Below are 26,926 nucleotides of genomic sequence, written 5' to 3' on the forward strand. Positions count from 1 at the left end.
TTGACCTCAAATGCATCTTAAAGCGCTCATGGTAACATGCGTCCCACGAGCAGTACATAAAACCGAGTGCAATTTAAAAGGATGAAGAGAAGACACGACTTCTGAGGCAAAGATAAACCATTCAGCCGAAGAATCCGCTCTTCTAAATCCTCTTTTATGAGCGTTCGTTGACTATACAGCTGTCCGAGAAACTGCGATCATTGCTACAGTGTACCGTAGTCGTCAATTACGCGTCACGCGCCTGCCAGAGAACCCTGCAGAGATACCGGGAACTGTACAGCGCTTCGTATCGACCTACATGGCAGCGTACGGCGACTTCCTCGTTGCTTTCAATGGCGAACTGTTCACCGAGCCAGGATTACGCGTAGTCAAGGTATGACAACATCTGCATGGTCTACATTGTATCCTGTGGCGGAAGTTTAAGGCCGTGCGCTTGAATAACCGAGGAATTCTTCGACGGCCAGCTTGTGTTCTTCCCTATAAAGATCTGGCAGTACTAGCGCTCGTAAGCTTTGTGATCGCCTGGAGAGCGAAAGAAGTGTTATTGGCAAGGTGTTATTTTTGCCGCGAATCACTGACGCTCCAGGGACTGCGACAGTTTTCTGTAGCCCCGAATGGACAGTGGTGCAACCTCGAGCGACTTCCGTGTAACAGCGATCAGACTCTTGCATTTCTTTCTTTTTGTGTTCAACTTCTACATTCAGAACATTCAGCAACCCTTTCGATTATCACTCAGAAGATGGCTCAATGCAGATGCGCTGGGACAAAAGACTCGTGTTCGACGGTGCCTTCCTGCTACTATGTCTCCAGCCTGTAGCAGCTTTCCGACAGCGGCAGCCCTCGAGTAATGACAGCGCCCACCACGCCGCTTCCTGCTCGGGATTCCAAAGTACGACCAAAGCGGGAGTACAAAGCAATTCCAAAATCACACCGTCAGCTGCTAGTGGACAATGCACCGTCAACGGTGCCAGTGAAACCTTGAGCATATCACTACTGCGCTCTAGAAAAATGAATCAGTTTATTAGTTTATTGGGGTTTAACGTCCCAAAGTCACTCAGGCTATGAGGGACGCCGTAGTAAAGGGCTCCGGAAATTTCGACCACCTGGGGTTCTTTAGCATGCACTGACATCGCACAGTACATGGGCCTCTAGAATTTCGCCTCCATCGAAGTTCGACTGCCGCGGCCGGGATCCAACCCGCGTCTTTCGGGTCAGCAGCTGGGTACCTTAACCACTGAGCCATCGCGGCGCCGGAAAATTGAATCATGTACTTAGCAGCATTGTTGTTGTTCCGACTTCTGGTCAGTTTATCTACGCTAATCAGTGGGAAAGGTTTCCGGCTATGACGTTAAAAAGCATCTTGAGGAGCACTACCACATATTGAAAGGCATTAACCCCTGAAACGGTATTGCCGCTGCAACTGGCTCTAATTTCTTCGCAAAAAAAAAAAAAAAAGAGCCGAGTTACAAATCAAGAGTTTCGAGCAAGCAACGACTTTGCGTCATGCGCAACAAAGCGGCAGCAAAGTCGTAGCCTATACCTCGAAGACACGACGACCTCCAGATCGAGAACCATGGACAGTGCCTGGCAGGCCTTCAGAGCCGTAGATCGCGACGGCTACCGCCAGACAATCTTCATCTCTGTCAGCGGCCGAAGGTCAAGACAGCGTAGGACGCAGCTTAGCTGTTGTCCCTCTATTCCTTTCCCCCAGTGCAGGGCAGCAAACTGGTTTGGCCCTATCCGAGATGTTTCTTCTCCGCAAGTCCGCGTATATGACCTGCTTAGCTAGTCGTCACTCTTCGAAGCCCAAGGGTGTGACTCCTCTTAATAACATGCATCTAGGCCGAAGCACGAACATGTGTACCTTCTAGCGCTGCTCATCTGCGCACACTAAGTACGGTGAATTGGGCAGATTCAGTGAAAGCGGTTAACCGCTAAGAAGGCTTAGAGAAGTGTGTACGTACAAAGGGGACAACACTTAACGGGAACAGTTGAGCGTGTGGTTCTGCGGTTTGTTCAGCGCTGCGGGCGGATCGCGCAGCTGGAGCATTGTAAACGTGCCTGGTTGTACTTTATATTCACGCGGTCCTTGTGAGGCGCCTGCAGCTTACGCTGCGCGAGACGCAAAACATCCCGCCCAAGTGTTTGCGTTATATGTTATTCACCAGGACAGCGATTGCAGCGCATAGAAGGACGACACACGTAGTGCAAAGAACGCAGGAGAAATTCTTGTGTGTGTATGCATTATTTGCGCGATAGTCAGTTTTTAGTTTTCTAACCATGCACCAACTAGCCCAACAGCAAGTCCTCCTACACTCTAAACCGAGAGGAGTAAAAAGGGAGTAAACTGTCCTCTAGCGCACACCCTTTTATGAAAGGGAGTGCTCTAGAGGCCAGTTAACTCCCATATAGGTGTGCTGGTGCTTAGAGTGTACACGTACCTTGTCCGCCACTCCCTCACCGGCATCGGCTGGCCCGCAGTCCTGCAGGGAAGCTCCAGGTCCTGCTTTAGGGCCACGCTCACCTCCCGGCTGAACGACGCTATGCGCGCTGGAGCTGCGAATAATGATAATGACTGAGAACCTCGCATTCGCCAAAGAGGTTTCTTTATTGTCATGTAAGTTAAAATAAGGAAAGAAACGTAGCCACGTACGGCTGACTATCATGGAGAGTATAGGTGATGTTTGGACAATAACGTTGAAACTTGGCTGATGCATACTTTGCGAAGGTTGCAGCGAGGCCGAAAATAAGGGGTTGTTTGCAACGACTTGTTGGAAGTTAGCGTGGTGCATGAACACTTCTTTCCCCGTCTCTTGTTTTCTGGTCCTTACAACCTTTGCAAAGGGTTAAGATATTCGCATATATACACAGGTCGGGAGTATGATTGGGGCAAGACAGAGGCGTTCGGAGAGCATTTGGAGAGGGCTTTGTATTGAACTTGATTGTTCATACTGGTGAGTAGCATGATAACTGAGCGGCATTGTTACTACCCTCACCAGTTGGTCGCTAAAAGACGGCCTTTATATGGAAGGCACGAAGGCCTGTGGAGAAGTCGAGTTGGCTGCTTGAAAGGCGAGTCAATATGCTCAGTGTGCGCCTGTATTCCGTATATAGGTTTACTTCAGTGAACAATGACGAACACAGCTGAAACCCTCCCAGCCGTATGCTGATCATTGTGCGCGAGATACACATAAAATATTGCCTTTTCTTAATAAACACGAAACCGGCTCTCTGTAGAATAAATGATCACATTCATAGTCATCCCATAATAGCTGTTCAGGACTTATAAGTCGCGGCGGGATAGGTATAGGCAACTTAAACCTTGTCTCACTGTTGTCGGTCACAATCAAATGTAATTCGCAGACGACACAAAGACATGAAGTAGGCAGGACACGCGCCCTATCATGTCTACTTCTTGCATTTTCGACGAGTTTGCGTTTTACCTTTAGTCACGGACGAGCTCCGATTCTCTCAGTTTTCTGGTTTGCTTCTCTCTTCTTGGTTGGCGTTTTGGAGTGGTGGTTTTAAATCGAGCTTTGAACGAAGCACTCTGGATAATAAAGAGCATCGCTGGGAATACTGTCCTGCCGGGACGCCGGATAAGCCCTCGAAACCAACATGTACAAGCAAAAACCTCGTGAAGGTAGCCCTACGCACGCTCGATGAAATCGAGTCTAAAGCCGGCACTACACAAACACTGCATTCCCCATCCCCTCCAACTTCCTACTGCCCTTTGTGTACACGTCTTCTTTCAGCCCCACAGTGACTTTCCGCCGTCCGGATGTACCAGACGCCATGAAAGCGTCAAGAAGGTAGGACTCCAGGGCGGTGATAAACGGGAAAGCGCTCGAGGCGCGCTCACCTCGTATTTCGGGGCTCTGGGTGACGATGCGCGTGGCTGGACCTTCGCCGGCCCCCGTCGATGCGGTCACCCAGAACTCGTAGCGCTGTCCCGTCCGCAGGCCGCGGGTCTCGTGCCAGAACTGGGACGAAGGCACGGCCACCGGTCGCGCAGGCACGCTACCCGACGGCTGCACGCGCAAGCATGACCGGGTCAGTCTCGTGAAGCACAGGGCTTTTAGCTACATCCATGCCCACAGAGGAATGACTCTGCAGGAGGGAAAAGACACTGGTACATAAAAAAAAAAGCATGGAGGCCATAGAGCACATGGTTGCATTATGACTATGTCCTTTCGTACAGCGCTCCGGCGATTGGATTCTCGTCTTATAAAGGAAGCCAAAATCATGGGCCCCAACCTTTTTCTGAGAAGAAAACCATTAATAACTTTCTCCTCTTCCTTCATACCCCTCCCGAAAGTCTAGGGTAGCTAGCCGAGCACTCCCTAGGTAACCTCCCTGCCTTTCCATTATTCTCTCTCTCTCCCTCCTTTCGTGCGGTGTGAGTTATTAGAGGTTTCTATTAGCAGTGACGTCAAGAGTGAATATACAAGTCAGCCTCCCTGTCAAAAGAGTCAAAGGGTCAAGAGCCTCGCGGCGGCCTTTTCACGCTTCGCAAAGCGACGACTCCAGCAACACGTTTCTCGATAGCCGATCTTTCTCCCTCCATCGGTGCATGCAGCAGCTTGCGGACCTTTGGTGAAAACTGCACACCCGTTGCCAGAGCCTCACCATTCAAGCCTCTCGTAGCCCAAACCGACAGAATCAAAGGCTACTGCACCAGCTGTTACCGACATTTGCCAGAGGCTTTAAGAACAGAGGCTGCTAGCGACATTCGCAAAGGACTGCGAAGTGCTGCTGCGCTGTAGTCCAAAGTATACACACCCAACTATCCAGCCATTACATATTAAACTGCGAAGTACTCACTGCCACAGATGATGTCGTCTGCAGCGCCTTTCACTGAACGTGTGCTCATAGCTGGTGCTTTGTAACATTATACCGCTGGTACTGCATTGTAGTGCTCATTCAAGATTCCGTAGGCTGAATAGCGAAAAGGCCGCAGTGGGCAATACAGCAATTTCTGTGTTGACTTCTCGGCTTCCTAGGGGAAGGATTACAAACTGCTTTGAATGAAATTAATGCAGGAAGGAACCAAAGCACGCACAAGGAGAGACAGGAACACAGGTCTTCTCCTTCATTAATGAAAAGAAATACACACAATACAACACCAGAAGGCTGCAGGTCGCAGTGCTTCTAACAAAAAAAAAAAAAAAAATAGCCTCTCTGGAGAGAGGGGTGTAGGAAGGCTCCCTTGTACTTCTATAAACACGCTTATCAATAAAAGAACACCGGGTTAATCTGTGAGTTGCTCTTCTTAAGTTATCAGAGCTTAGAGAGAAAATAAAGAGAGAAAACAATTTGCTGCGGATGGATTGATTAGCGTTATTTCTTCTCTGTTCCGTGCCTGGTTCCCTGAAAACACAGATAGTACTCAGAACTTAAGTATACGCGGAATAAAACGCAGTAATTCTTTACTGCAGCTTAATGTGCATGCGCATATCGCTTGTGACTTCACATCGGCATAGCAAGACAGGTACCAGTCGTCCGTCTTCTTAAAGTGCACCAACCAAGCCTGGGTACGCAAATTGGAGTGTCCGAAATGTGCATCGAGCACTAAGTACCGTGTCAATACTTTTTGACCCTCCCGCCTCTCTCCTCTCCCCACTTGCACCCATGTTTTTTTGTTTGTTTTTTCTGGAACAAGCCAAGCCAGAAAGGGGATGAAGATATAATAATTTACAGCAAAGAAACTGCGTAGTGGCAACACTCGCTCCTTGACGTGCACGATTACCACATTGAAACGGGGGTGCGCAACTCCAGCGAGATCGCGTCAGAGAACAAATAAGAAAACACCTAGTGCCCCCCTCCGCCCATTGGCAGTGGTGTCAGTGGTAGGTTGTAAGATTTACGGGAGCACATTCGGTCTCCCATAGCTCATCGGAGAAAGGGGCTGCGAGAAAGAACGTGTCGGCCCGATCCACTTTTCAAGTTCGCCAGCCGTCGTCCAGTCCGGAACTATAGCTCCGCCAGTGGCAGATGCGCCAACAGCAACAGCAGCGCCGCACCGAGCGGGCCGTCGTCGAAGGCGATGTCTGTTCACTATCAATCGCGACGCACTCATCCTATCGGCGCCACACAATCCCATAGAGGCTAAATTTCGAACAACACGGCTCGCGTCTCCATCCTCGCTTTGCAACCCCCATCGATGTCTGTTCTCTATCAATCGCGACGCACTCATCCTATCGGCGCCACACAATCCCATAGAGGCTAAATTTCGAACAACACGGCTCGCGTCTCCATCCTCGCTTTGCAACCCCCCTCCCCCCTCTCGCTCCTCTGCTTCCCGAGCTAGATACGCGGCTGCTTTGCAGCTTGTTGTGCTGCCACCGTGCACGGAGCACAAAGGCCGAGCTAAGAAATTTTTGCGGGGGGGGGGGGGGGGGGGGGACTGGGAGGATTGGGAGACGGGGACAGTTCCTTTCGACTTCACACTCGTCTTGTCGCCTCTTTCGCCCGTGTCTGGTACACAACGCGCTCTCTTCTCGCATCTGAAGCTAGCTTGCTTTTCAGAGAAACCCTCTCTGCCGGGGACTTTCGGAAGTTCTGTTTCTTTGCTTGCTTTTAGCTTCCCGCTCTTGCGTTTCCGCTCTGAGCGAAATCCGGTGAAAAGCTGTATCGATTCGCGTGCCGTCCTCGCCACTGCCACTCCGTGGAACCGTGGACTTGAGCTCGGGAGGAAACCAAGAGTGTGCCAGAGGAGCGGCGAAGGGGAGGAATGGAGGAGTGGTAGGGCAGAAAGAAGGGTTACAACATCCAGCAAAGAGCGCTTTTCGGGGAAAAAAAAGAAAAAATTTGAGACTTTGGCACCGGCCTTTGTCGCTACTCCTTTCTTCATTTTACTTCATAAGACAGAACGGGTTCGGAAGGGCGTCCAGGACTATTTTGAACCAAAAAATAAAGCGAGGAAATGGTGGGCTGCCAGCGCGTTCAAAGTCTTCCACTTGAGCCCATGAGTAAAACGGTCTTAGCTCATGCCTGTGCCTCCGCTATAAGCTCGCACCACCCTCCCTCGCTCCCTCTCTCTGCCATGCACTGCTGCAAAGTTTTGATTTTGAGCTTTAAGCTTTCGTTTCGTCTGTCAAAGGAGAAAGAAAAAAAAAACGGTGAGGGGGTGGGGGATTGGAGTGGCAAACCCCTTCGTGCGGTAACAAATTGACTCTCAAAAAACATTGCTACAGGGGCAGCTTGGCTCGTTCGCCTTCCCCCCGGCCCTCCTTTTCCTGAAGCTCAAAACGCAATGCCATATGTCATTCACCGAAACTCAGCCGAATGGCCCTGATGAAACGGTGGACGCTCGCAAAGGGCCGCTACACACTTTTTCTCTTTTATATCCCTCGCTTTATTCGCGCCTCGTACAGCGCTTTCCCAATTCCAAGGATCGAATGAGAGCGATACTTCTTGTGCCCAGAAGAAATGGCCGCGCTGTTATCGCCGGCGACGCACCACCGCCTGGCTGTGCGCAGTTGTCGACCGGCCGGTGGGCCAAGAGCGAATCCGCGCTGATTATTTTTATCGGAGGCCCGGGCGAGAAACGTACGTGGTAGAAGGAGTGAGATGATGGAGAACGGAGGCAGGCTGTGTGAGGCACGGAGGCGTCGGTGGGGAGCTGATCCTGAGCGAAAATGCCTGCCGTTAAAAGGGAACCCCGTAACGCACTTTGTCGGCTGGTGTTGTATCTTTCCTTTTTGATACTTTTATACCTCCACTCCTCACGGCAATAACGTGCCGGAAGCTGGAAGGAGAGGCATAGCGCGCAGCACTGGAAAAGCACGTGATCATCGACCAATCATGCGTCAATATCCTGCGCCTTTGAAACTCCCCTTCCTGCCCCCGTTTTATTCTTATTTATTTTAAAGATACGGTCGTGTAGAAGTTCTACTTTTCACCCGCACATAGCAACCTGGCCAATGGTGACGCCTTATTTTCTGTGACACAACTTCAGCTATCGTGACGCAATAGTGAAGAGTGGCGAGCAATTTAACACAGAAAGAGAGGAGAGCCTTACTGGTCCCTCGGAACATATTACTGCAGCGAGATAGCTACATTGGACGGTGCGGGCTTAGCGTGGCGGACAGTGTACTGCGTAGCGAACAAAAATATCTTCCTATAGGCTTGCAAAGCATTATGAGAACGCCTATTCTTCACCGGATGATCGACAGTATTTCACGAACCTTGAGTCAACTAAATCTTCAAGCTATTGAGAAGGACTCTAACTTAAGTACAGAACTCCGTCTCTACGCTCTTAGCATCATTCGATGATCGCTGTTGTTGCAAATATATCAGCGGTATTGTAGAGAGAAAAGTAAGGGGAGAAGTTCTTACAAGATTCGGCAACAAAAAGCCACTGCCTTTATCATGCAGGTATCGGGGTTACAGGGTGCTTCGGGAAGAACCTCGCAACACTTTTCTATCACCAAAAGGGCTCAGATGGACGAGATTGAACACGAGATTTAGGGTGACGGGTAAGGTAAAACAACTCAGTACAAGTTTAATCAAAAGCTTTTCTGAAAAAGCACGGTTATCCGTGATGCCATGATGCAACAGCTGCGGAGTAAACCACCTTACGCCATCTTGTGAGTTCCCTTGCTAAAGCACGCAAGGAAAAAAAAAAAGGCGTTTGAAACTGATATGCTAACAATTCAGTAAAATTTTGTCACATAACAAGATTGAAGCTAAGAGCGAGTCTTTCTGGTCTCTGCCTGCCCGGCTGTTTTGTGACCATTTTCACTTAGTAAAATTTAGTTGTGCTTCCAGCGTCGTCCTGTCTTTCTTCCCGTGAACGCTGGTACAGCTGTTTTTTTCCGTAAGCATGCACCAACTAGTCCAACAAGCTACGCTTCTTGAATACTTTCCATTTTCTTACTGTTGCGCATGTTTGTGGCAAGCATAACGCGCTTGTTAAGAGGCAGTGTAACGTCTTTATCGTGAGATGTGCTGTAGTTTGAGCCACGGAAAGATTTCTCTTGTTTGTATCGAAGATGCTTTTAAATTCTGAAATAACACGCAAATACTGTTGGTTGTAGCTGTAGGATCGTTTACCTTGTTGATTTGATTGTGCTAGCATGCTAGTGTTGACAACAACCAACTTCGGAAGTTGTTCAGCAATAATACTTGAGGCTTCAAAGACGATCGGAACAATACAAGCCAGACGCACGTATTCAATTGCCAATACAGCGAAGCGACGACGACGGCACTGGCCCTCTCCGGCGTCATGTTTGGATCTTCGGCAATAGCTTCTTCTGGCTCCGTTTGTCCTACACTAAGTGTTTGTAAGTCGTTTTTTGGCGCAGGCATTCCTCTGGCAGCTCCTTTATCCACAAAGGTAAACAACTTGGATCTATAGGGGTCACCCGTAGACTTAGAAGTCCTAGTGTGTGCTACGAGGTGTCAGTGCTCTTGGCAAATGCGAAATTAGGCGCTAATGCTTCACAGTATAGACAAGAGACTGACGGAGAACCATCCTCAAGTGCTGCTATAGAGATGCTGTTTTGTTCAAGACCTAAGAATTGTTGGAGAACGTTGAACTTAATGCTTCAGTTCCTGGCATCTATTCGTAAGATCTGAGATCCAAACTTTCCATCGAGACGGCTAATCCTTTCTTCACCGTAGATTTAAAAAAAAGATTTCATGCATCAACCAGGAAAACGCGCTTCTAATGACAAAAAAACTATTTTAGAATCGAATCGGCTACCTCCGCTTAGGTGCTCATCCACGCCTACTGCGCTTTTTGAAGAAAACTAAGCCTTGCGCAGATATTTTCATCAACTTAGGTTGAAAACATCGATGGCACTCTTATGAGTACATGCTTGGCTTTTCATGTGCTTTGGAAAGGAAAGGAGTAAGAAGATTTCTAGCTGAAAATGGCTGACGGCTAGCTTATAAACATGCGCAGAAACCGGAGAATTTCGGTTTTAACCGATTCCGTATTTTGCTTTTTACCGGCGCATGTTTATCGGTGTTTTTCGGTTGAAACCGAAACTACATGGCCGACTTATAATAAAAACATTGAGCAGTGTCCTTCAAGAAACATTGTTTATTAGAAGAGATCTTTCTTTCAAACTAAAACCTGAATATGCGCACAGTGTCTTTTTCCGCGATATATTAAGCCCGCACACTGGAATGTTCCGCTTAGAAGGCTTAAAAATTTTCATCGCGCTATAGCTTAAACAGTTTAGCGCTCGAAATGCGCCTGTATGAGGTCGGGTTTCGTTATCAGAACACATCGTTGATAGCAAAAGACGACCTTCAGCCTGTCTGTGGTATATTACGCATGGGTAGGACTTAAAGAGCATGTTTTTCTGCAGGTCATACACCTGATTTGTCACTTAAGTGCGAAATTTGTTCACTGCTCTTACTTCGACGGCAAAAAAAACAAAACAAAAAAAACAATACACGGCTCCTTGGCACCATTTCTACGTCGTGAGTAAAACAAATGTCGCTAAGGTCTCATCCACTCAAAATGTGGTTTTCTGGAAGAAGCTGTACTTCTCTTAAGCAAGGTATACCCAAATTACGTGGTATGCTCCAGTTACCTTGCTAAGAAGGATACATGCCAATGTACACTTTCCTTAACAAAGTACGCCGCACATGCTGACCTGGTGTTCCGTATAAGCGTGCACGCGGCTGTAGACAGTGTAGCGTTGCAGAACCCCTCTGGTCTTGGCCGGTGGGAGCCAGCTCACCAGGATGGCGTCCGGCGCCAGCACCAACGCCTTGATGTCCGCGGGGGCCTCGGGCACTGCGCAGCAAGACGCCCTCTCTCGCTCAAGGCTTCTTCTCATTGCCGGAATTCGCAAGCGGAACTCACGCGCTGCAAGCACTCACCTCCATCATTGCTTCGCGCCGTCCAGTGTGAGACGTGTACGGCTATAAAGTTCAGCCAAATCCATGATGCTCTTCTCATGTTATCGCATCTAAGATCATTTAGTGAACGGCTGGCTACTTAACTCTCCCAATTCGCCAGAGCACATGCTATTCATGATTTTGTCTTTAGCTATGCACTGTTTAGTAAGGATGCACTGTTTAGGATGCACTGTTTAGTAAGGATGCACTGTAGTAAGTATGCACTGTTTAGTAAGGACGACCAACAGCCAGTCATCACAATTAAAAGATCCTGTCTTCAAACACGAACGAACAAGTTTGCGAATCTCGGCTCTGAACATCGACAATATGCAATTTATTTTCTGTTCGGCGTGCTTCATGAGTTTGAAAGAACGCTGCAGCCAAACTGAGGTTTACCTATATCTGTAAATTACCGCATTAGAACGAAAAAGACGTTACTCTAATCGAGAACGGATCCTTTGTAAGCCAGAAAATGCCAAAACGTGAAATACAGCTTTCGTTGTCACCCACCGACTTCTCAACTAAATTTGGGCGCGTCGGCACAGTTTTTTTTTTGTCGCGAACCCCAGAGGCAATTTAGCATCACCATTCAGTTAAAAACAGTGATCATGGAGTCCTCTTCGTCGTAGACATCAAGAGTTTGAATCGAGTGGCGGGATAACTTTTAAGTGCCATTTTCTCAGCTATAAGTGCGGCTTATGGTGCCAGACAAACTGCCAACATTCCGAGAAAGAGCCGCAAAATTTATTTTCGTCAAGACCCGAAATTGCCCCTAAAACATGTTGCACCAGCTCTGAAGTAAAAGTCTAAAGTCTGCAGTAAGTTGTTTCATTCCTTTCGTAAATGTTCATGCGTGCGTCTTGCGTCTTTCAAGTTGTAAGTGCCGGGGTGCATCGCTTTTCCTGCTTGAAGTCAGGTTTGCAATGCCGCACGAGCTCTGCTATCTGACTCCTCGCTGGTAGGCTTCGTGCGCAGGCTACGGCGTAAGAAGCAGTGGTAGTTTGAAGCAATATCTTATCAAAAATAATTTCGGCCATAATAAAAAAAAAAATTCAGGGGGCACTTTGGCTCTCTAAAGTGTTGCAAGGCGAAAGCGTTTCCTGGCCACTGTTTGTTTTTATTTACTTTTTATTTTTATGTTTTTTTTATTTTTTTGCTCCTTTTCTTAATTTTATTGCTTCTTATTTTTATTTCGACATCTTGTTTTATTTTGTTTTTATTTTATTTATTTTCTTATTTTTATTTTCCTTTTCTTGACTTTACTCCTTTTACTTTATTTATGAAGCCCATGCATTCACTAGATGCGCCTTTATTCATGCTGGAACCTTGAGCCTTATAAGCAGTGACACCGAAGGGCGGACGAATCTGCCGACGCGTCTGTCGACACGGCTGCCGACGCGTCTGCTAACGACAGTATGAGGCATAAAAGGCTTCCGCCTTAAAAGGACAAACCTCCCTCATCCACGCATTCAGCCACTCACACACTCGCGCGCATTGTCTCTGAACACGCATTCGCCTGGTATAGAGTTCGATACCACCTACCGGCCTCGGGAGTGCTGCAGTGGACAGGCTCGCTGAACGCCCCGGCCCCAGCCCCAGTGCGGGCGGCGACACGCACGCTGTAGTTGCGGAAGGGCTCCAGTGCGCCCACCACGGTGGCCGTCGATTCGGGACCCACGTCGCGCTCGGACCACGCGGGGCCGCGGGACGCCTCCGCCTCCTCTTCCGAGCCTGTCGCAGTGCGGAGCGGGCAGAGAAACAAAGTGTCAGCTACGACTTTGCACCGACCACGCGCCTCCATATACGAACCGGTGCAGGCCACTGAAACGGCGAGTAGCTACCATGTCCGGATATTATGAGAAAGACGACAAGACTTGCTATGCACCTGCTTGTTTGGCAAACATAATAATTGCGTATTCCTGCACCGATTCGGAGGTGATTTTATCGCGCTTTGCTGAGACGTACGAGAGCGGGTTCGTTGCTAAGAGTCGATCCCTACTACGAAAATAACAGCGGTATAGAATATCACCACGTCGACGCCTCCTTTGATAAGCGATGTGACGTATCAGTCAGGAAATGTTGGTGGCCATATATCATTATAGTGTCCGTTCGCGCTCAAGGCTGCAGGAAAGGGCTGTTATCATTTTTGTTCGTGACGCGAGAAGCGACCGTACTAATCTCGATTGGTCGAAGAACTGCATCTACGTTTTTCCAGATTACTGTAGATGATCTTGACCTGTTATCTCGAAGTTTCCTTGCCGGCTTTAAACTGAGCGATGCAGCGAGCGGCGGGCATTCGTAGTTCGACGACTGACGAGCACGTTTGTTGCTTGCGCCTCTGCCGTGCTGTTTAGTTCTTTTGCGGGCGCAAGTCAGCCCAGATAAAAAGCTTCGTTTGCAAGTCTTGTTGCTCTCTTCCTGACCGCTGGACTGCCGTCACTACAACGTGACAATATATAAAATTCTTGCTTGAGCACTTCGAAACTTTTGCGATGCATGTTACAAAGAAGGAATAGTTTACGTTTAGTAACAAGCAAGAAACTATTAGTCAACAAGAAGCCACACTGCAGGCAAACAAGACGCCAGCAATGTGAAGTGCCCACAAACAACCACTGCCTGTTGGGAATTTCCAGTGAGTTAAAGGGCAACTGCACCACTTTTTCGAGAATTTCGGGATATTCAAGGATTCAAATCTATGTAGGCTGTAGGTAAAGCTTGTCAAGTGTTTTTGCACTAGTATTTGAAATAGTGACGTAATAGACGATTGAATTATGCACTTCTTCTCAATGTACCGGAGGAGTGCAGGGAAACAGCGTGACGTCATGGAAGGTATGATCTCAAATTACCGCTGTCGTCAACCACACCATGCCCTGACGCGTTAGACGCTGCCAAACAACTCTCGGCAGGGTTCGCTTTCGGTGGCATTGTTTTTTCCTTCAAAGCAGGCGTTTGTGCGTTGGAAATGTACCGATACCTTCGATGACGTCATCGTGCGCCCCCACTTGGCGTTGTGCGCTGCGGAGAAGCTTGAAGGGTGTCCGGATTTTTATCGGTGATTACTTCACTATTTCAAGTCCTAGCCCAAAAAGACTTCGCATGCTTTACCTGCAAGTTTCACGCATTCGACCCTCTTAAGCTCGTTGATTTAATCCACCCGACCTGCACCTCTAGCGCTACTATGCCAAGAAGGTGGCAGTACGCACCGTGAAGTGCATGGTCGGCCAGCTTGTAAATGAGGCGGTATCCCTTGTGGACACCATCCAGACTCTTCTCGTGAAGGGCGGCCCACGAGACGCGCAGGCTGGTCGCCGAACTGGCAGAGCAGTGTACACCCGACGGAGCTACCTGCGGCACTGCGGAAGACAACAGGACACCGCAAGATCGTGAAGCTCATCGACACTGGCGGGAACGGATGCCGGCATGCAGCGTCCGGGAGCCTCCACTCAGTAAGCATTCACATGTCTATGGAAATTATGAACCTCGCTCAGAAGCGAAAAAATTCAGGGGGGCACTATGTTCACCTCAAGTGCGGTGAGGCGAAAGCCTTTAGCGCGGTGTTGCTGCTTGTGTCACTGATGTGTGGTTAAGATGTTAATTAAGTACGCAATTGTTTGTGAATCTTAAGTGCTGGAGACACTGGAGGGCGTTTGGCAGGCATCCGTCTGATTCGACGCCTTTCTGCAAGCACTCTTCAGCGTCCTAGACAAAGAGAACTACATATGCGTTGGCAGGAAGTAGCGTAGCCATTAGAACGTTCGGTTGCGAAACTGGTGGTTCAAATCCCATCGTGCACCAAGTTTTTTTTTTTCTGGTCTTACTAGAAAAGCGTGACACCTCTGCTGTCAAACTTCTGCTGACAAGCTTCTGTCGACAACGATGAGGCATTAAAGGCTTTCGCCTTAAAATGAAAGGTGTGAATGAAAGAGCGTGCACGTGAATTTCTTTCATAAGCGCTTTATAAGGTTATAAATAAGGATATAAGAAAGCTCTTCTTTCGTTAGCTTGGGCGAGTTCTTGTCGTGTAAAGCATAAAAAACAAGAATTAACCAAAGGGTATAAGCTGGGGTCAGTATTTTCATCTACCGAGTTGCTCTAATTTTTTTCTTCAATACTGTTGCGCAGTGCACGAATTTTGGCACTTTTGGAGCGAATGAAACAGAGACACTTTCTAACACTTGCGACTACCACGAGACAAATATCATCAGGTTTGGCCACTGATGATGCTTTGTGACCACACACGATCTATTTAGGCCGGCTACGTCAATAGCACTGTAAATTACAGTTTAAAAGCTCCTTTCGCTTCGAATTTCCCGGCGTTTTACTGACGGTCCCAGCGACGGTAAACGGTCTTTAAGCCTAGTAAGTGTTCCTTCTTTTTCTTTTCTTTCACGCTGTTGTGAAATGTTTACAGGAACCCCAGTGGCACAGACACTCAGCAGCACAGCTTCCTCGAGCGGTTGCGGTCACGAGCGCCCACCTCTGCAAGCTATGGAGCGCTGACCCAAAAGAGCCCCGAATGGAATGCAACGCGCTGCTAAGTCGTACCAACGCGCAGAAATATCCGCGGTATGTAGACGTCAGCAGCGCCCTCGCCGTTCTTCTCCGCGCTCGTTCCTCGTTAGACCGCTCTCTGGGGCACTCACCGTCCTCCGCGGTGTAGACGACGGCCTCGTCGGAGCGCGGTCCGGCACCGATGGCGTTGTAGGCCTGCACCAGGACGCTGTACTTGGTGAATTTGCGGAGGTTGCTGAGCACGCATTCTCCGGCCGCCTCGGGATCGTCGCCTTCCCCTTTGCTTTCCACCGTCTTGTACAGGTGCAGGTCGCTCGAGTTGTACAGCTTGTAGCCCACGTAGTAGCCCTTGATGCGGCCGTGACGAAGCTCGGGTACAGGCGGCTGCGGTTTTTTTTTTATTTTTGTTTTGCCTGCTTCAAACTCAACCACTATTCTGCCCATTTAGAGCACGTAGTTCTGAATACTGATGTGTAGAATTCTCAGCTGCAAATAGCCTTGAATGGAATTACTGTCTAGGTTCTTTACGGTCATTTACGATCAGTGCACCCCAACTCTGAACCGTTGCTAGTTCATACAGACAAAATTACAACAGCACGCGAACGTAATAACATCCCGATTGGGTGATGCAGTGGACAAGCTTTTCATCGTTGGGGGTACATTCGTGCCACGGAGATCAGAGCGTCCAGAAAAACGCCTAGACACGTTGTGGCAATGGCATCCAGTGCTGGTGTCATTGGCGTTGTGACTGTAGCCATTGAGTTCAAGAAAATCTGTTCATATGGATATGACGTCAGTTTAAAAGAAAATGTGTGGACTCCTAAGTAAGTGGGAAGGGTCGGGTTGCACGTACAGGTAAACGCAACTGTTTGTTTGCTCACAATAAGGAATTCAGTTTTTACTTCCTCACTGAGGTTGAAAATACCTCAAGAGCGTAATTCATTTAGAAGACTACTATTTAGAACAGAAGAATAAGAATATTTATTACTGATACTTATGCAACAATTGTTAGCCAAATAGTGTGTTTTCCTTCATGTTGAAATGCTATATAAAGCACGCTATTGCACGCTTAGGCGCTATAGAAAGCACGATCCTGGGGAGGCAATGAATAAACGCAAACCGGCGTTTATAGCAGTAGCATCAACGCCGTGGCTCATACCTTCCAGGTCACTTTTAGGGACTGGGGCCCTAGCGTCTGCACGGAGACGTGTGTAGGTGGGCTTCCGGGCACTGCAAAGCAAAAATAAATAATAAGAACAGTATTTTGTAATGATTATGTCTTCAGTCTTTAATTTACTTATTTCCTGTTGTCGCACTGTCGCTTAGCTATCTGCCCCGGCTCCTAAGGCAGCAGTTGCCAATGAGCACGAGGCAAAAAAAAAAAAAAGTGAATAAGAATACTGCTACGACACCTTAACATATGTACCCAGCTCAACATAGTTTCTTTTCTCGTTAAGAAAAAAACTTTGGAATTCCAAAGTTCTCCCACCGTAACTAAGCCGAAGAAGTTGGCGTAAATATGAGTTTTTCGAGCTCGAAGCATAACTAAATGACTACGGCATTCGCTTCTTACGTTCTTCGCTGAGCGCCAGTCTGTGAAACTAGCGAAGATTGTCCGGTCAATGCATTGCTTCGTCTTGGTTTTCCTCGTAGTGACTTTTCATTCTTTTCTCATTTCTGGCCCTACTGTATACGGTTAGGAAAGGTTCTGCAGGCGGGAATTGAGAACTGAAACTTTGTTTCAACCGATATAAACGCTCGTAATCTTGCATCACTGATAAGATAATGATGTCACTCGGAGAAAGTGACTGCGTGTGACCAGAGTCTGCGACAGCGTACCTTCCTCGTCGGTGGTGACCGTGAGGGACGGCTGCGTGAAGGGTCCCAGGCCCAGCGCGTTGACCGCGGCCGCCCTGATGTGGTAGGATGTGGCAGGGTGCAGACCGCGTACCGTCCACGAGCTCTGGTCGCGGCTAGCGGTCACATTGCGTACCCACGAGTCCGGCTCCGCCGACCAGCTCGCTGCACACGCGACAGTGTCGTTCTCCTTCCTTACAGAGCCTCAACCTCACACCACATATGCCCACCAGCCAAGAGCTCCTAGTCATTGAGCGCCGTTCAGAGTGTACGCTTGAAGAGAGTGAGGAAAACGGGGCGACTTAAATCCATAGTGACCGCAGGTCCAGTTCTGGTTCATGAAGGAAGTATACAAATGTGTCACACAACGACGGACAACTGACGCACCGAACTGAAACTCCGCTACCGTTTTTTTTTTCTCTTGGTGGTTGAAAATGATCGTGATAATAACGAACGAGTGTCTCTATCGATATCCGTCGCCCTTTGTGTCGTGCATTCGCCTGTGATTTGGACCAATTGCAGCTCGTCCTCTTGTCGACGCTGCTGTCTTTGCACGGTCTAGCTATCACTGAACAGGCGCAAACTGCACCTGCGCTGCTGTAGGCGGTGCGCAGTCTACAGGCGCGCTTGGTTCAGCCGAAAGCGTTGTTGTCGTTCCCGCACTTGCGCGGGATTTTAGAAGTGGCCCGCAGCACTATGCTGGGAAGTTAGCAGCGCTTGCCATAGAATATAAGCCAGGTGAACAAGGACACGGCGGAAGCTCGGTAGTATTCGCTCTCACTTTGCGCCATGCACCTGATGTAATACCCCGAGGGGAGCAGTTGAGAAATAAATAAAGTTCAGTAAAGCAGAAAGTTGGGCTAGTTGGTATCGATCCATCTAAAAACGGCGCACAGAAAAAACACGCAGAACACAGGGAGAACGGACAGGACAAGAGCGACAGGACAGGACAAAATAAATAAATAAATAAATAAATAAATAAATAAATAAATAAATAAATAAATAAATAAATGTGAAATCCTGCAACCGCATACGCGAAGAAACAATGCGCACAAATCCTTTCCAGGGATGCAATTTCCTTTGAGTGCTTATTGTATAGGGCATCTCTATCGAAGCTGCACTTCAGGGACGACATTCATTACGAAACAATGATTTCCGCTTCAGTTTATTTGCATTTGTTTGCACATACCCTAAGTAAATGTTGTATTGATAAATCTCAATAATGTTATGCATTTGGCAAGTTTTGAAAGCGTGATGTTAGAACTGAGCTGGCTTATCGAAACAGGGCTACGCGGAGGAACGACCACACGCACACACAGACGCACGCACACACACGCACGCACGCACGCACGCACGCACGCACGCACGCACGCACGCACGCACACAGTTTCTTTGAGCCAGTGCGGTTCTCACATCACGCAAGCTTATCAACTGCTTATCGGTTGATAAGCAGTTGATAAGTTGATAGCTTATCGGTTGTAGTGACCGAGCGCGGAGAGCAGCGGAGGATGAAATACGGCGACAGCAAAGAGAGTGCAAGGAGGAAAGCGGAGGAGGAGGAGGGTACGGAATTAGCACGAAGGCGGTTGCGCGGTGGCCACCCCGGCACCAAAGTAGCCAGCGCCATCGTCTGCACGCCGATGACGTCATCGGTAAGGTAAGCGTCAATCGCCAGAGATGGCGCCAGAGTTGCGCACACTAAACGCGCTGGCCGTTCGCTCGAGGCGAGGTTCATCGACGGCAAAACGTTGTGCACGCTGCCCCAGTCTAAACACGGACCCGCCTCCGTTGCGTGTTCCGTATTCGGTCGCCTATGGCTCGAGAACACACCGCAGCGGTCGTGCTCAAAAATCTCATTACCGAGAAGTGTAATTATCGGCTAACTTTATTTCACTGAAAACGCATTGTCGACAAGACCCACACTTGCCTCATTCATTGCTTTCAACCAATGATTTGGTTTTGGACAGTGTGTATGAGCTGCGGAACAGTCCGCTCATTCGCTTCTGTTGTCGACACTTTAGTTGGTATGATTTTACCAAGAAGGTACTGGGAAATAATCAGTGCAAAAACCGCTCAACATAGAAGACACGTAGCATGAGTACTCATATTTAGGCGTAGTAGCGTTACTTCACAATGAGCATGCGGCTGGCGTAACAAAGACTCAAAGTGTAACAAACCCGAGGCGTTTTTGTACTGGATGAGGTAGGAGAGTATAGGGCTGTTTCCGCTGTAAGGCTCGCTCCACATCAGGCTCACGGACCGGCTGTTTACGTTGGTCACGTTGAAGCCCGGAGGCGGTTCCGGAGGTTCTGCGAAGATGTCATCGAATAAATGGGTTGCAATAAGCACTTGATGCGCGCGACTCTTTCTGTGGCGTGCAAGCTTGGAGGGACGTATGATAACTATTTGCTTCATAGAAATCCAAATTTCGTTGACCAAGAATCCGTTGCGGCCATGACACAGAAGTGTGACATTGTTTCCGGGTCTTTATAGGCAGCCTAAAATGCATAAAAACAAGCAGGCGTCGTTAGCGGTGTTTATGAGGCGTCAAGGCGAGCGCAATGACGCTGCAAGCGTCTCGTTTTATGGCGCCCCCCCCCCCCTCCCTTTCCTCCCCCTTCTTTTCTTTCTTTCAGTGGCGCATTATTTTCTACGAATGAACTTGTCCCCAGCTTGATGCGGCCGCTGGCATTTTACGACGCCGCATTTATTGCAGCTAAAGACGTAGACACCCAACTTTAGGTCGATTTAGATATCCCTTCGCTTTACAGGGTCGAGCTTTTCTGCTGTCGCTACTCAGCAAGCACAAGGCGTGTCATAAAAGTCTCCACATTTTCTATTGTATCTGCTCCTGTGAGCTAACAGACACGCAATGAAAGTAGTCCGTTGTGAACTTACAATGCGCTCATGCGCAATATAACAAAGGTATACGTCCTCTGGATGTATACATTGTACACATGTAAAAGTACATTGGATACATACACCCATTCAGAGTACTTAGAAGAATCCCCCCCCCCCCCCCCCCACCGGTTAAATGGATTTCTTTAAATGAAACAAGCATGTAACAACATTCTACGTGCAAATTTGCAAGCTCTTTGAATTTTATAAACCAAATGGTTGATCGTTCGAACGCAAATTGTTTAGGGGATGGTTACAGAAAGCACGAATTTTGCTTAGGAGCGGACAAAAAAATCTATGCTAAAGGTATAAACTACAGGAAAGAATATAAATGATTATAGCTACCTAAAGACGCACACACAAGCTGGAAAAATTTATATTGGACTTCTGAAATGTTACAAAACTGAAACTTAATCAATATTACGAAGAAAGAAGATTGGAAAGAAGCTATGAAATACAAATCGCGAAATCAGGCGATTTTTTCGTCAGCGATCAAAGTTTGAGAAAGCTGCAGAAATTCCATTCGTAGCTATATGGCGGAGCTTAAAGGGCCGATAAGCATTATTCTAATACTTGCCGCAGGTGTAGCTAATTCATCGAAGCCCCAGGCGTACCAAATATTCAAGCGCTCATGCATCACGATAAATCTGGAATGAGCTCGGGGTGAAATAAATATGCTTTTTCTATTCCTCCTAAAAGTGGTAATATCAAAGGACACCATTTATTACAAATTCCACCCCAACACCTAGCTACAAAAGGCTGAAAGGGATTGAGGTGATATGGCGAGATAGGAATGAACAATTTCGTACCTTGCACAATGAGCCTGATCTGGGTTTCATCCTGACCGTAGTCGTTGGACACCTCGCAGACGTATATTCCAGAGTGGTCCCGCTGAGCGTCGGGCACCGACAACGTGGAGAGATGTCCGTCCGGCAGCGATTTGTTCTTCACCCGTGAGCCCCGCCTGCCGACAATACACGTAGCGGTAAGAAAAAAAAAAGGCTGCGGACATGGTGCTCTATAGTATATTCTAAAGCGCTATAGTACGGGGTGTGGAGACCCACTATTGGCGCACGCCATCTGTGGCGCTCGTCTTGAGTAGGATGCCTCGATCAAGTTACTTTGGCACGCTGAATCGAGGCACGTTAAAAAATTCAGGGGGGCACTTTGTTGACCTAAAGTGCGGTGAGGCGAAAGCCTTAAGCGTGGTGTTGCTGCTTCTGTCGCTGATAAATGGTTAAGATTTTGAGCTTCGCCTCTAAGAGTGGAACGCGACAGCGTCTTGCAACGCTGCCAGGGAGTCCACAGGACACCATCGCCCGTTCGGCTCTACGCCTTGCTCGTCGGTAATTTGGTTTTTGAGGAAAGGAAATGCATTTGTCTAGCATATGTCGGTGGACACCTGAACCTCGCCGTAAGGGAAGGAAGGAAGATGGGAGTGAACGAAGACACCATATTCACTAGACGCGCCTTTGTTCATTCCAAACCATTGAGCTGGCATGGCGGAGGGGTTAGCGTGCTCGTCTCGCACTCCGGATACCCTGGTTCGATTCCCACACTCGACCAATTTCCTACTCGGTTTTATTTATTTATCTGTTCTGACTAGGAAATTAGGTTAATTAACTGAGTAACTGAACTCAGTCCCACTTACTTGGAGCATCACTATATCCCCCTTTAATTGGTTGCATGGTAACTAACCAAAAGTACAATTGGCCCCGTTTGAAATTCCCGCACTTTGACATCGTGACCATTTCAACCAATTGAAAAGCGTGACATTTCTGTCGACAACTCCTGCTTACAACAATGAGGCATTAAAGGCTTCCGCCTTAAAAAAAATCACTGCCCCAATAAATACAACAATTAAAGTTAGTACGACAGAAAATCAATGTACTAGTTAAATTTCTATCAACGTATAACTAGAATTGGATTACTACAGTTTACGCTGACTCGGATACACAGGGGAAAACAACCACTTCCTGAAATGACAAGAAGGGTGCCCACCCAACTGCAGACTGCGATGTGTCCAGACACATAGAGTTGTAATAGATGTCGTAGAGACGCAGCTGTTGCTAAATCCTTATCTGGCTGTCAATTAAACGTCCATGCACGTTTCACAAAGTTACAAATCTACTTTTTTTAAGTGGCAGACATCTCTCATCGTAATGCTTCCTTCTTGTCAAGTTCGGCCGCGAGCTCTCTCCCTTGCCCCCTGCCTCCGGCCCCGCAATCTTCACGAACGATCGGAGCCACTGATTTGTACCACAGCTGTCGCCAGAGCAGTGTCCGGGTGCGCAAAAAGCCGCCGAGCGTTACCCGTCGATACGGTTCATTTGTTCCCTGGGAGAAACTCCCCGTCTCCCAATGGGCGTGTTTGCCGGCAACGGCGCTCACTAGCGGAACGACGGCTGTGAGAAGAAAACAGGAAGAGAAAACAAACGACCGGGATAAAAAGATCTCCGAACGGGGCGAACGAAGCCTTTGAAAAGCCGGCTGGGACGAATTCATTTGGCTTCCGGAGAGGGAAAGAAGAAATATCGCCGGCTCGTTAGAGCTTGTTCATCTCTAATGGACCTTTGCTTCGCAGGGCAATTCGAGACCAAAACACTTCCACGCGCGCACACGTTTACCAGGCGATCGTTTGTTTCTACCACTGCATCAGCCATGAGAGGGGCCTCCCCCCTTGCATAGCGCGCCTTATGTACCGGGTCCGTGTTCCCAGCGCAAAACAAGCTCCATCGCGGCTACTTTATCATACGACTGCCGTCAACGCCAGAGACAACAACACGAAGGGTCTGCTGGAAACGGTCAGGCCGACGACGAGACACGAGTTCTTCACCCCCCCTCACCCTCTTCAGCCAGCCACTCCTGTCCTCGCGTGCCAAGTTGCAGCACGTCTTTGCTGTTCTTTCTTCCCCATCTCTCGAGCTTCCTTTTTTTTTCTCCCTTTTTGGGGACGTCCCTTCAGAAGTTTCCCTTTTCGCGCGCCTCCTTTCTCTTCCCAGGCCAGGGGGCGCGCTTCGCTTGCCGCCGCGTTGCCTTTCGTTTCCCTTTAATGATCGCGCGGTGGAGACGCTGCCGCGGGCGCGCAGTTGGGAGCGACACCGACACGGGAAAAAATGGCGCGGAAGTTGGCAGCAGATGGGCATTTCTCGTGCCTCCCTCTTCTCCTGCTCCTTCCCACCCGCTCATCCACCCTAGCGACCCTTTCTCCCTTCTTTCCGCGCTCTTTACCGCGACGGGTTCGCTTCCCCCCCCACTCCCTAGCTGGCTCTCTCGGCGTGGGTGCGAGATTGGCTCCTCGCGGCTGCGACGAAACGCCGACCAGAATGTCGAGAAGGGTCGCGTCAGAAAACGATGAAAACACTGTTGCAGAAGGACGGGAACGGAAGAGGAGCGAGGGAGTGCAAGAAGCTGGGGCAGCGGAGAGGGAAGCTCGACAGGGAACAAGGGAGAAAGGAGGGAAGTGAAAGAGAGAGAGAAAGAAGGAACGCACAATTTGTGAGTGTCCAGTCGGCGTCCATTGCGGCTCCAGCTGATGCTGATGGGCGCATCGCCGAAGGCTCTGCACTCGAGCCCGACGCTGTGACCTCGCTGCACGGTCTGGTTTCGGTACGACTCGCCAAACCGCGCTGGCACTGCGAGGAGGTAGGAGACGTGTCGATGTGGCGCGGCTTCCTTCAGTCGCTGAGCGAAAACCAAACACCTTCGTGAACGTAGTTTTTGCCCCTCGCGCGCACCGACAAGTAAGTGAAAAGTGTCGACGCAGGAAGAAGTCTGCGCGCAGTGCGTGCGATAAGTAAGAGCGCTGCTTAGAGACCTGAACGCTGCATCGTGCATACCACTCGTTTCGCAAGCAATATGTCGTTTACCACTGTTCCCCCTCGGTCCTGATACCTCCTACTCCCCCCCCCCCCCCCAACCCCCTCGGATTCTCTTGTGCATGGTAGTGGGTGAGCGAGAGGATGACAAAGCACGCGCTGTGGAGACACTGAGAAGCAGAGCGGTTGCCTCCAGTTGTTTCATTTCAGCTCTTGCTGGTACTATAGTCAGATACAAATGAAGAACAAAGCGGCAAATGTCCTAAAAGGCAGCCCTCCAGCCAATACCACCGACTGATTCTCATGACGTCGTGTTTAATCCCCTTTGACCTGCTAGCCGGAAATCGCAGGCGGCGGCAGATGAAAGGGGATTAACCATGGCTTATTAGGATTAACCGCGGAGTCAAGAAAATTGGCCGACGGCATTGTCGGGAGGGTGTCCTTTGAGGGGTATCTCCCGCTTTGTTCTTTAGAGCTATCCCAGCTGTATTTATTTCTTCTTTACTTCGTTAAGATGTCCTGTTTTGAGGTAATATTGATCAATAAGCTCACAAAACATTAACTTCCCCACATGCACACACAGGTCCGTCTTATAAAATGAATCCGCGGTTTCCAGGTTGTAGCCTTGTATTTTAGAAACCGCGAAGGAAAACATGGACATATTCCGACATGGGCAAGGCAAGCGGAACTTCACTGTAGTCCACGTCTTCGTTCATGCCTTTTTGAAGAACTATTAAAATGAAATGCGCATCGAGCCACCAGGAAGCTTGTCTAGATTAGCTTTCTGGTCTTGCAAGAAGAATGCACGAGGACTCAAGAGCGCATTGAGCGTCGCCTCCAGTGGCCAAGCTTGGGCGAACACGTGGCGGTCAGTTCAGCCTAAGTTGTGTAATGTTGCAAGGTCACGTTTTTCAAGGAGGCTTACCGTGAACCTTGAGCGTGATGACCGTACTGAGTCCCGTGCCGACGCCGTTGCTGGCTTGGCACAGGTAGGAACCGCGGTCCGACACCTGAACCTGGGCCACGCGCAGCGTTCCGTTTTCGAAGACCTGGTAGTCTGGACCGCTGAGGATCTGCCGATATTCCGTGGCAGCAGGATCTGTGCAAAGAGGAAACAGTGTCGCAGTCTTTCACTTCTAAAACATTGCTGGTGTCAGCAATGCAACGCTTCAGTCATTCTTTCGCAAATGTTAAGAGAAAAAAAGAAGAATGCTTAAGAAATTCAGGGGGGCCAATTAGCGATAATAGGAGAATTTTGGTGAGAAATGATGAAACCATGATTAAAATGCCCATTCTCGTCCGCTCTGTGGCGCAATGAGTTAAAGCCGTGTTCCAGAACGTTTAAGACGACTAGGCGATCGGACTGTCCGCCTTGTACATTCCTCACCAGATGTGTATTGGAAGCGGATGAAGCTACATGGGCTAGGCACGCAGACAGGGGCGGATTTAGGAGGAAGGATGAGGCGGCCAACTCGTAAGGGAGTAACTTTATTTCGGAACATCACAAAAACGCAATTTTTTTGGGACGAAGAAAGTTTAAAAAAAAAATAAATGCATAGATAGGATCGCCCCGACAACCGCCTCATACAAGAACGACGCAGAAATCCGCCCTTGCACGCGGACTGCACAAAAGGTGCGCCTCTTAAAAGTCGCATCACTGTCATCACCAGCACCATAATTACGGTCAAGCAGCCGCTGTAGCTCAGTGGTTATGGCGCTCCGCTGCTGACCCGAGGGACGCGGGTTCGATCCCGGCCGCGGCGACCGAATTTTCATGGAGGTGAAATTCTAGAGGCCCGTGTACTGTGCGATGTCAGTGCATGTTAGAGAACACCAAATGGACGAAATTTCCGAGCCCGTCACTACGGCGTACCTCTTAGCCTGAGTCGCTTTGGGACGTCAAACCCCAATAAACCAAACCAAACCATTATTACGGTCATTATCATTCGTATTAGGTCCCCTGCAGGAAGAAAGCCACTCCTAATGCTGTCGAACTGCCTCAGTCCTGCGTCGTCAGCTTTCGAGCTCATGGATTCGGAGGATCCATTCAGCGTCTGTGAAGTCTGTTAAGAGGAAGCTCCTACTGGGGTGACGTGCTCAACAAAAGGCTCTTCGCGTATCTGATCGTACAGTACGGGAGAGGGGATGTCGGAAAGTCTTGCGACACCTGCCAGAAGAGTGGAGGTGCTTGCGACACTGAGGGGCGCCTCGACATGTTGATGAACTCCTTGAATTACTGCTGCTTTCAACCGTAATCGACAAAGATATTCGAACCTTTCGTGCTTACGCGTGTGGGGTCCTTTACAGAAGCGGCTGTTGGAGCTACCTGAAGCATTGCTCGGTGACTGACAGGTTCAAACGTCTTGCTCGTCTTCAAAACTATATTTTAAATGCAACGGGTAAACCAAGCGCCGTTCAATGTCAATTCAAGAAGCGCGGTCACCAACGCCTCCTTGCACGATTGTTCCGTTGGCTTGCTTCGCCACTGCCATTCGGGCAGCGCCACGCACCGCGATATGAAGATATGGCTGGCTGCGCATTGCATTTCAATGTTGCCGCCAATATGATCGCGTAATGTTTTAAGGCGACGGAGTTAAAGCTCCCATTCTAAAGAAAATACGGCGTCATCTACACCGTCGGCTTTGTAAGTGAAAAATTCCCGGAGAAGCAACTTAAGTTGGCCACCTAGGCCACGTGACCTTGCGGCGTCATCACAACCTGCCCACCGGATAGTTAGAAAACTTCCCACAGTGGCAAGTGCCAGTTTAATTAGTGATTGGTCGAGAGAGTTGCTCGGGAAGAGCAACGTGCGTCGCGCAAGCCCAACCGGTGGTAGCACCTGCCATCACAGGGCAGTGGCACATCGTTTGACAGCTGCTCCATTGCGCCATGAGTGGTGAAAGGAACCCCAGGGACATATTGCTGTAAAGTTGAGAACGACCAATTTGGCATGATCTATGGGCTAACTCAGTAACGCTATC

General features: G+C 48.9%; 1 protein-coding gene across 1 annotated transcript in view; it reads right to left on the bottom strand.

Annotated features, from left to right (window-relative positions):
* Positions 1–26,926, bottom strand: part of LOC149339401 (cell adhesion molecule Dscam1-like) — a 272,801-nt gene that overhangs the window by 26,957 nt on the left and 218,918 nt on the right. Inside the window, exons 13-24 of the mRNA XM_089548180.1 lie at positions 24,871–25,044; positions 23,621–23,762; positions 20,937–21,091; positions 19,407–19,538; positions 17,212–17,394; positions 16,532–16,602; positions 15,504–15,756; positions 14,064–14,213; positions 12,403–12,591; positions 10,614–10,756; positions 3,863–4,031; positions 2,442–2,556 (exon numbers count right to left, since the gene is read on the bottom strand). Of these exons, the coding sequence (XP_089404306.1) occupies positions 2,442–2,556; positions 3,863–4,031; positions 10,614–10,756; positions 12,403–12,591; positions 14,064–14,213; positions 15,504–15,756; positions 16,532–16,602; positions 17,212–17,394; positions 19,407–19,538; positions 20,937–21,091; positions 23,621–23,762; positions 24,871–25,044 (1,876 nt within the window). The remainder of the gene's footprint in view (positions 1–2,441; positions 2,557–3,862; positions 4,032–10,613; positions 10,757–12,402; positions 12,592–14,063; positions 14,214–15,503; positions 15,757–16,531; positions 16,603–17,211; positions 17,395–19,406; positions 19,539–20,936; positions 21,092–23,620; positions 23,763–24,870; positions 25,045–26,926) is intronic.

This window comes from Amblyomma mixtum, chromosome 6, assembly GCF_055824585.1.
Source record: "Amblyomma mixtum isolate Tamu chromosome 6, ASM5582458v1, whole genome shotgun sequence".
In the NCBI taxonomy this organism is placed as follows: Eukaryota; Metazoa; Arthropoda; class Arachnida; order Ixodida; family Ixodidae; genus Amblyomma; species Amblyomma mixtum.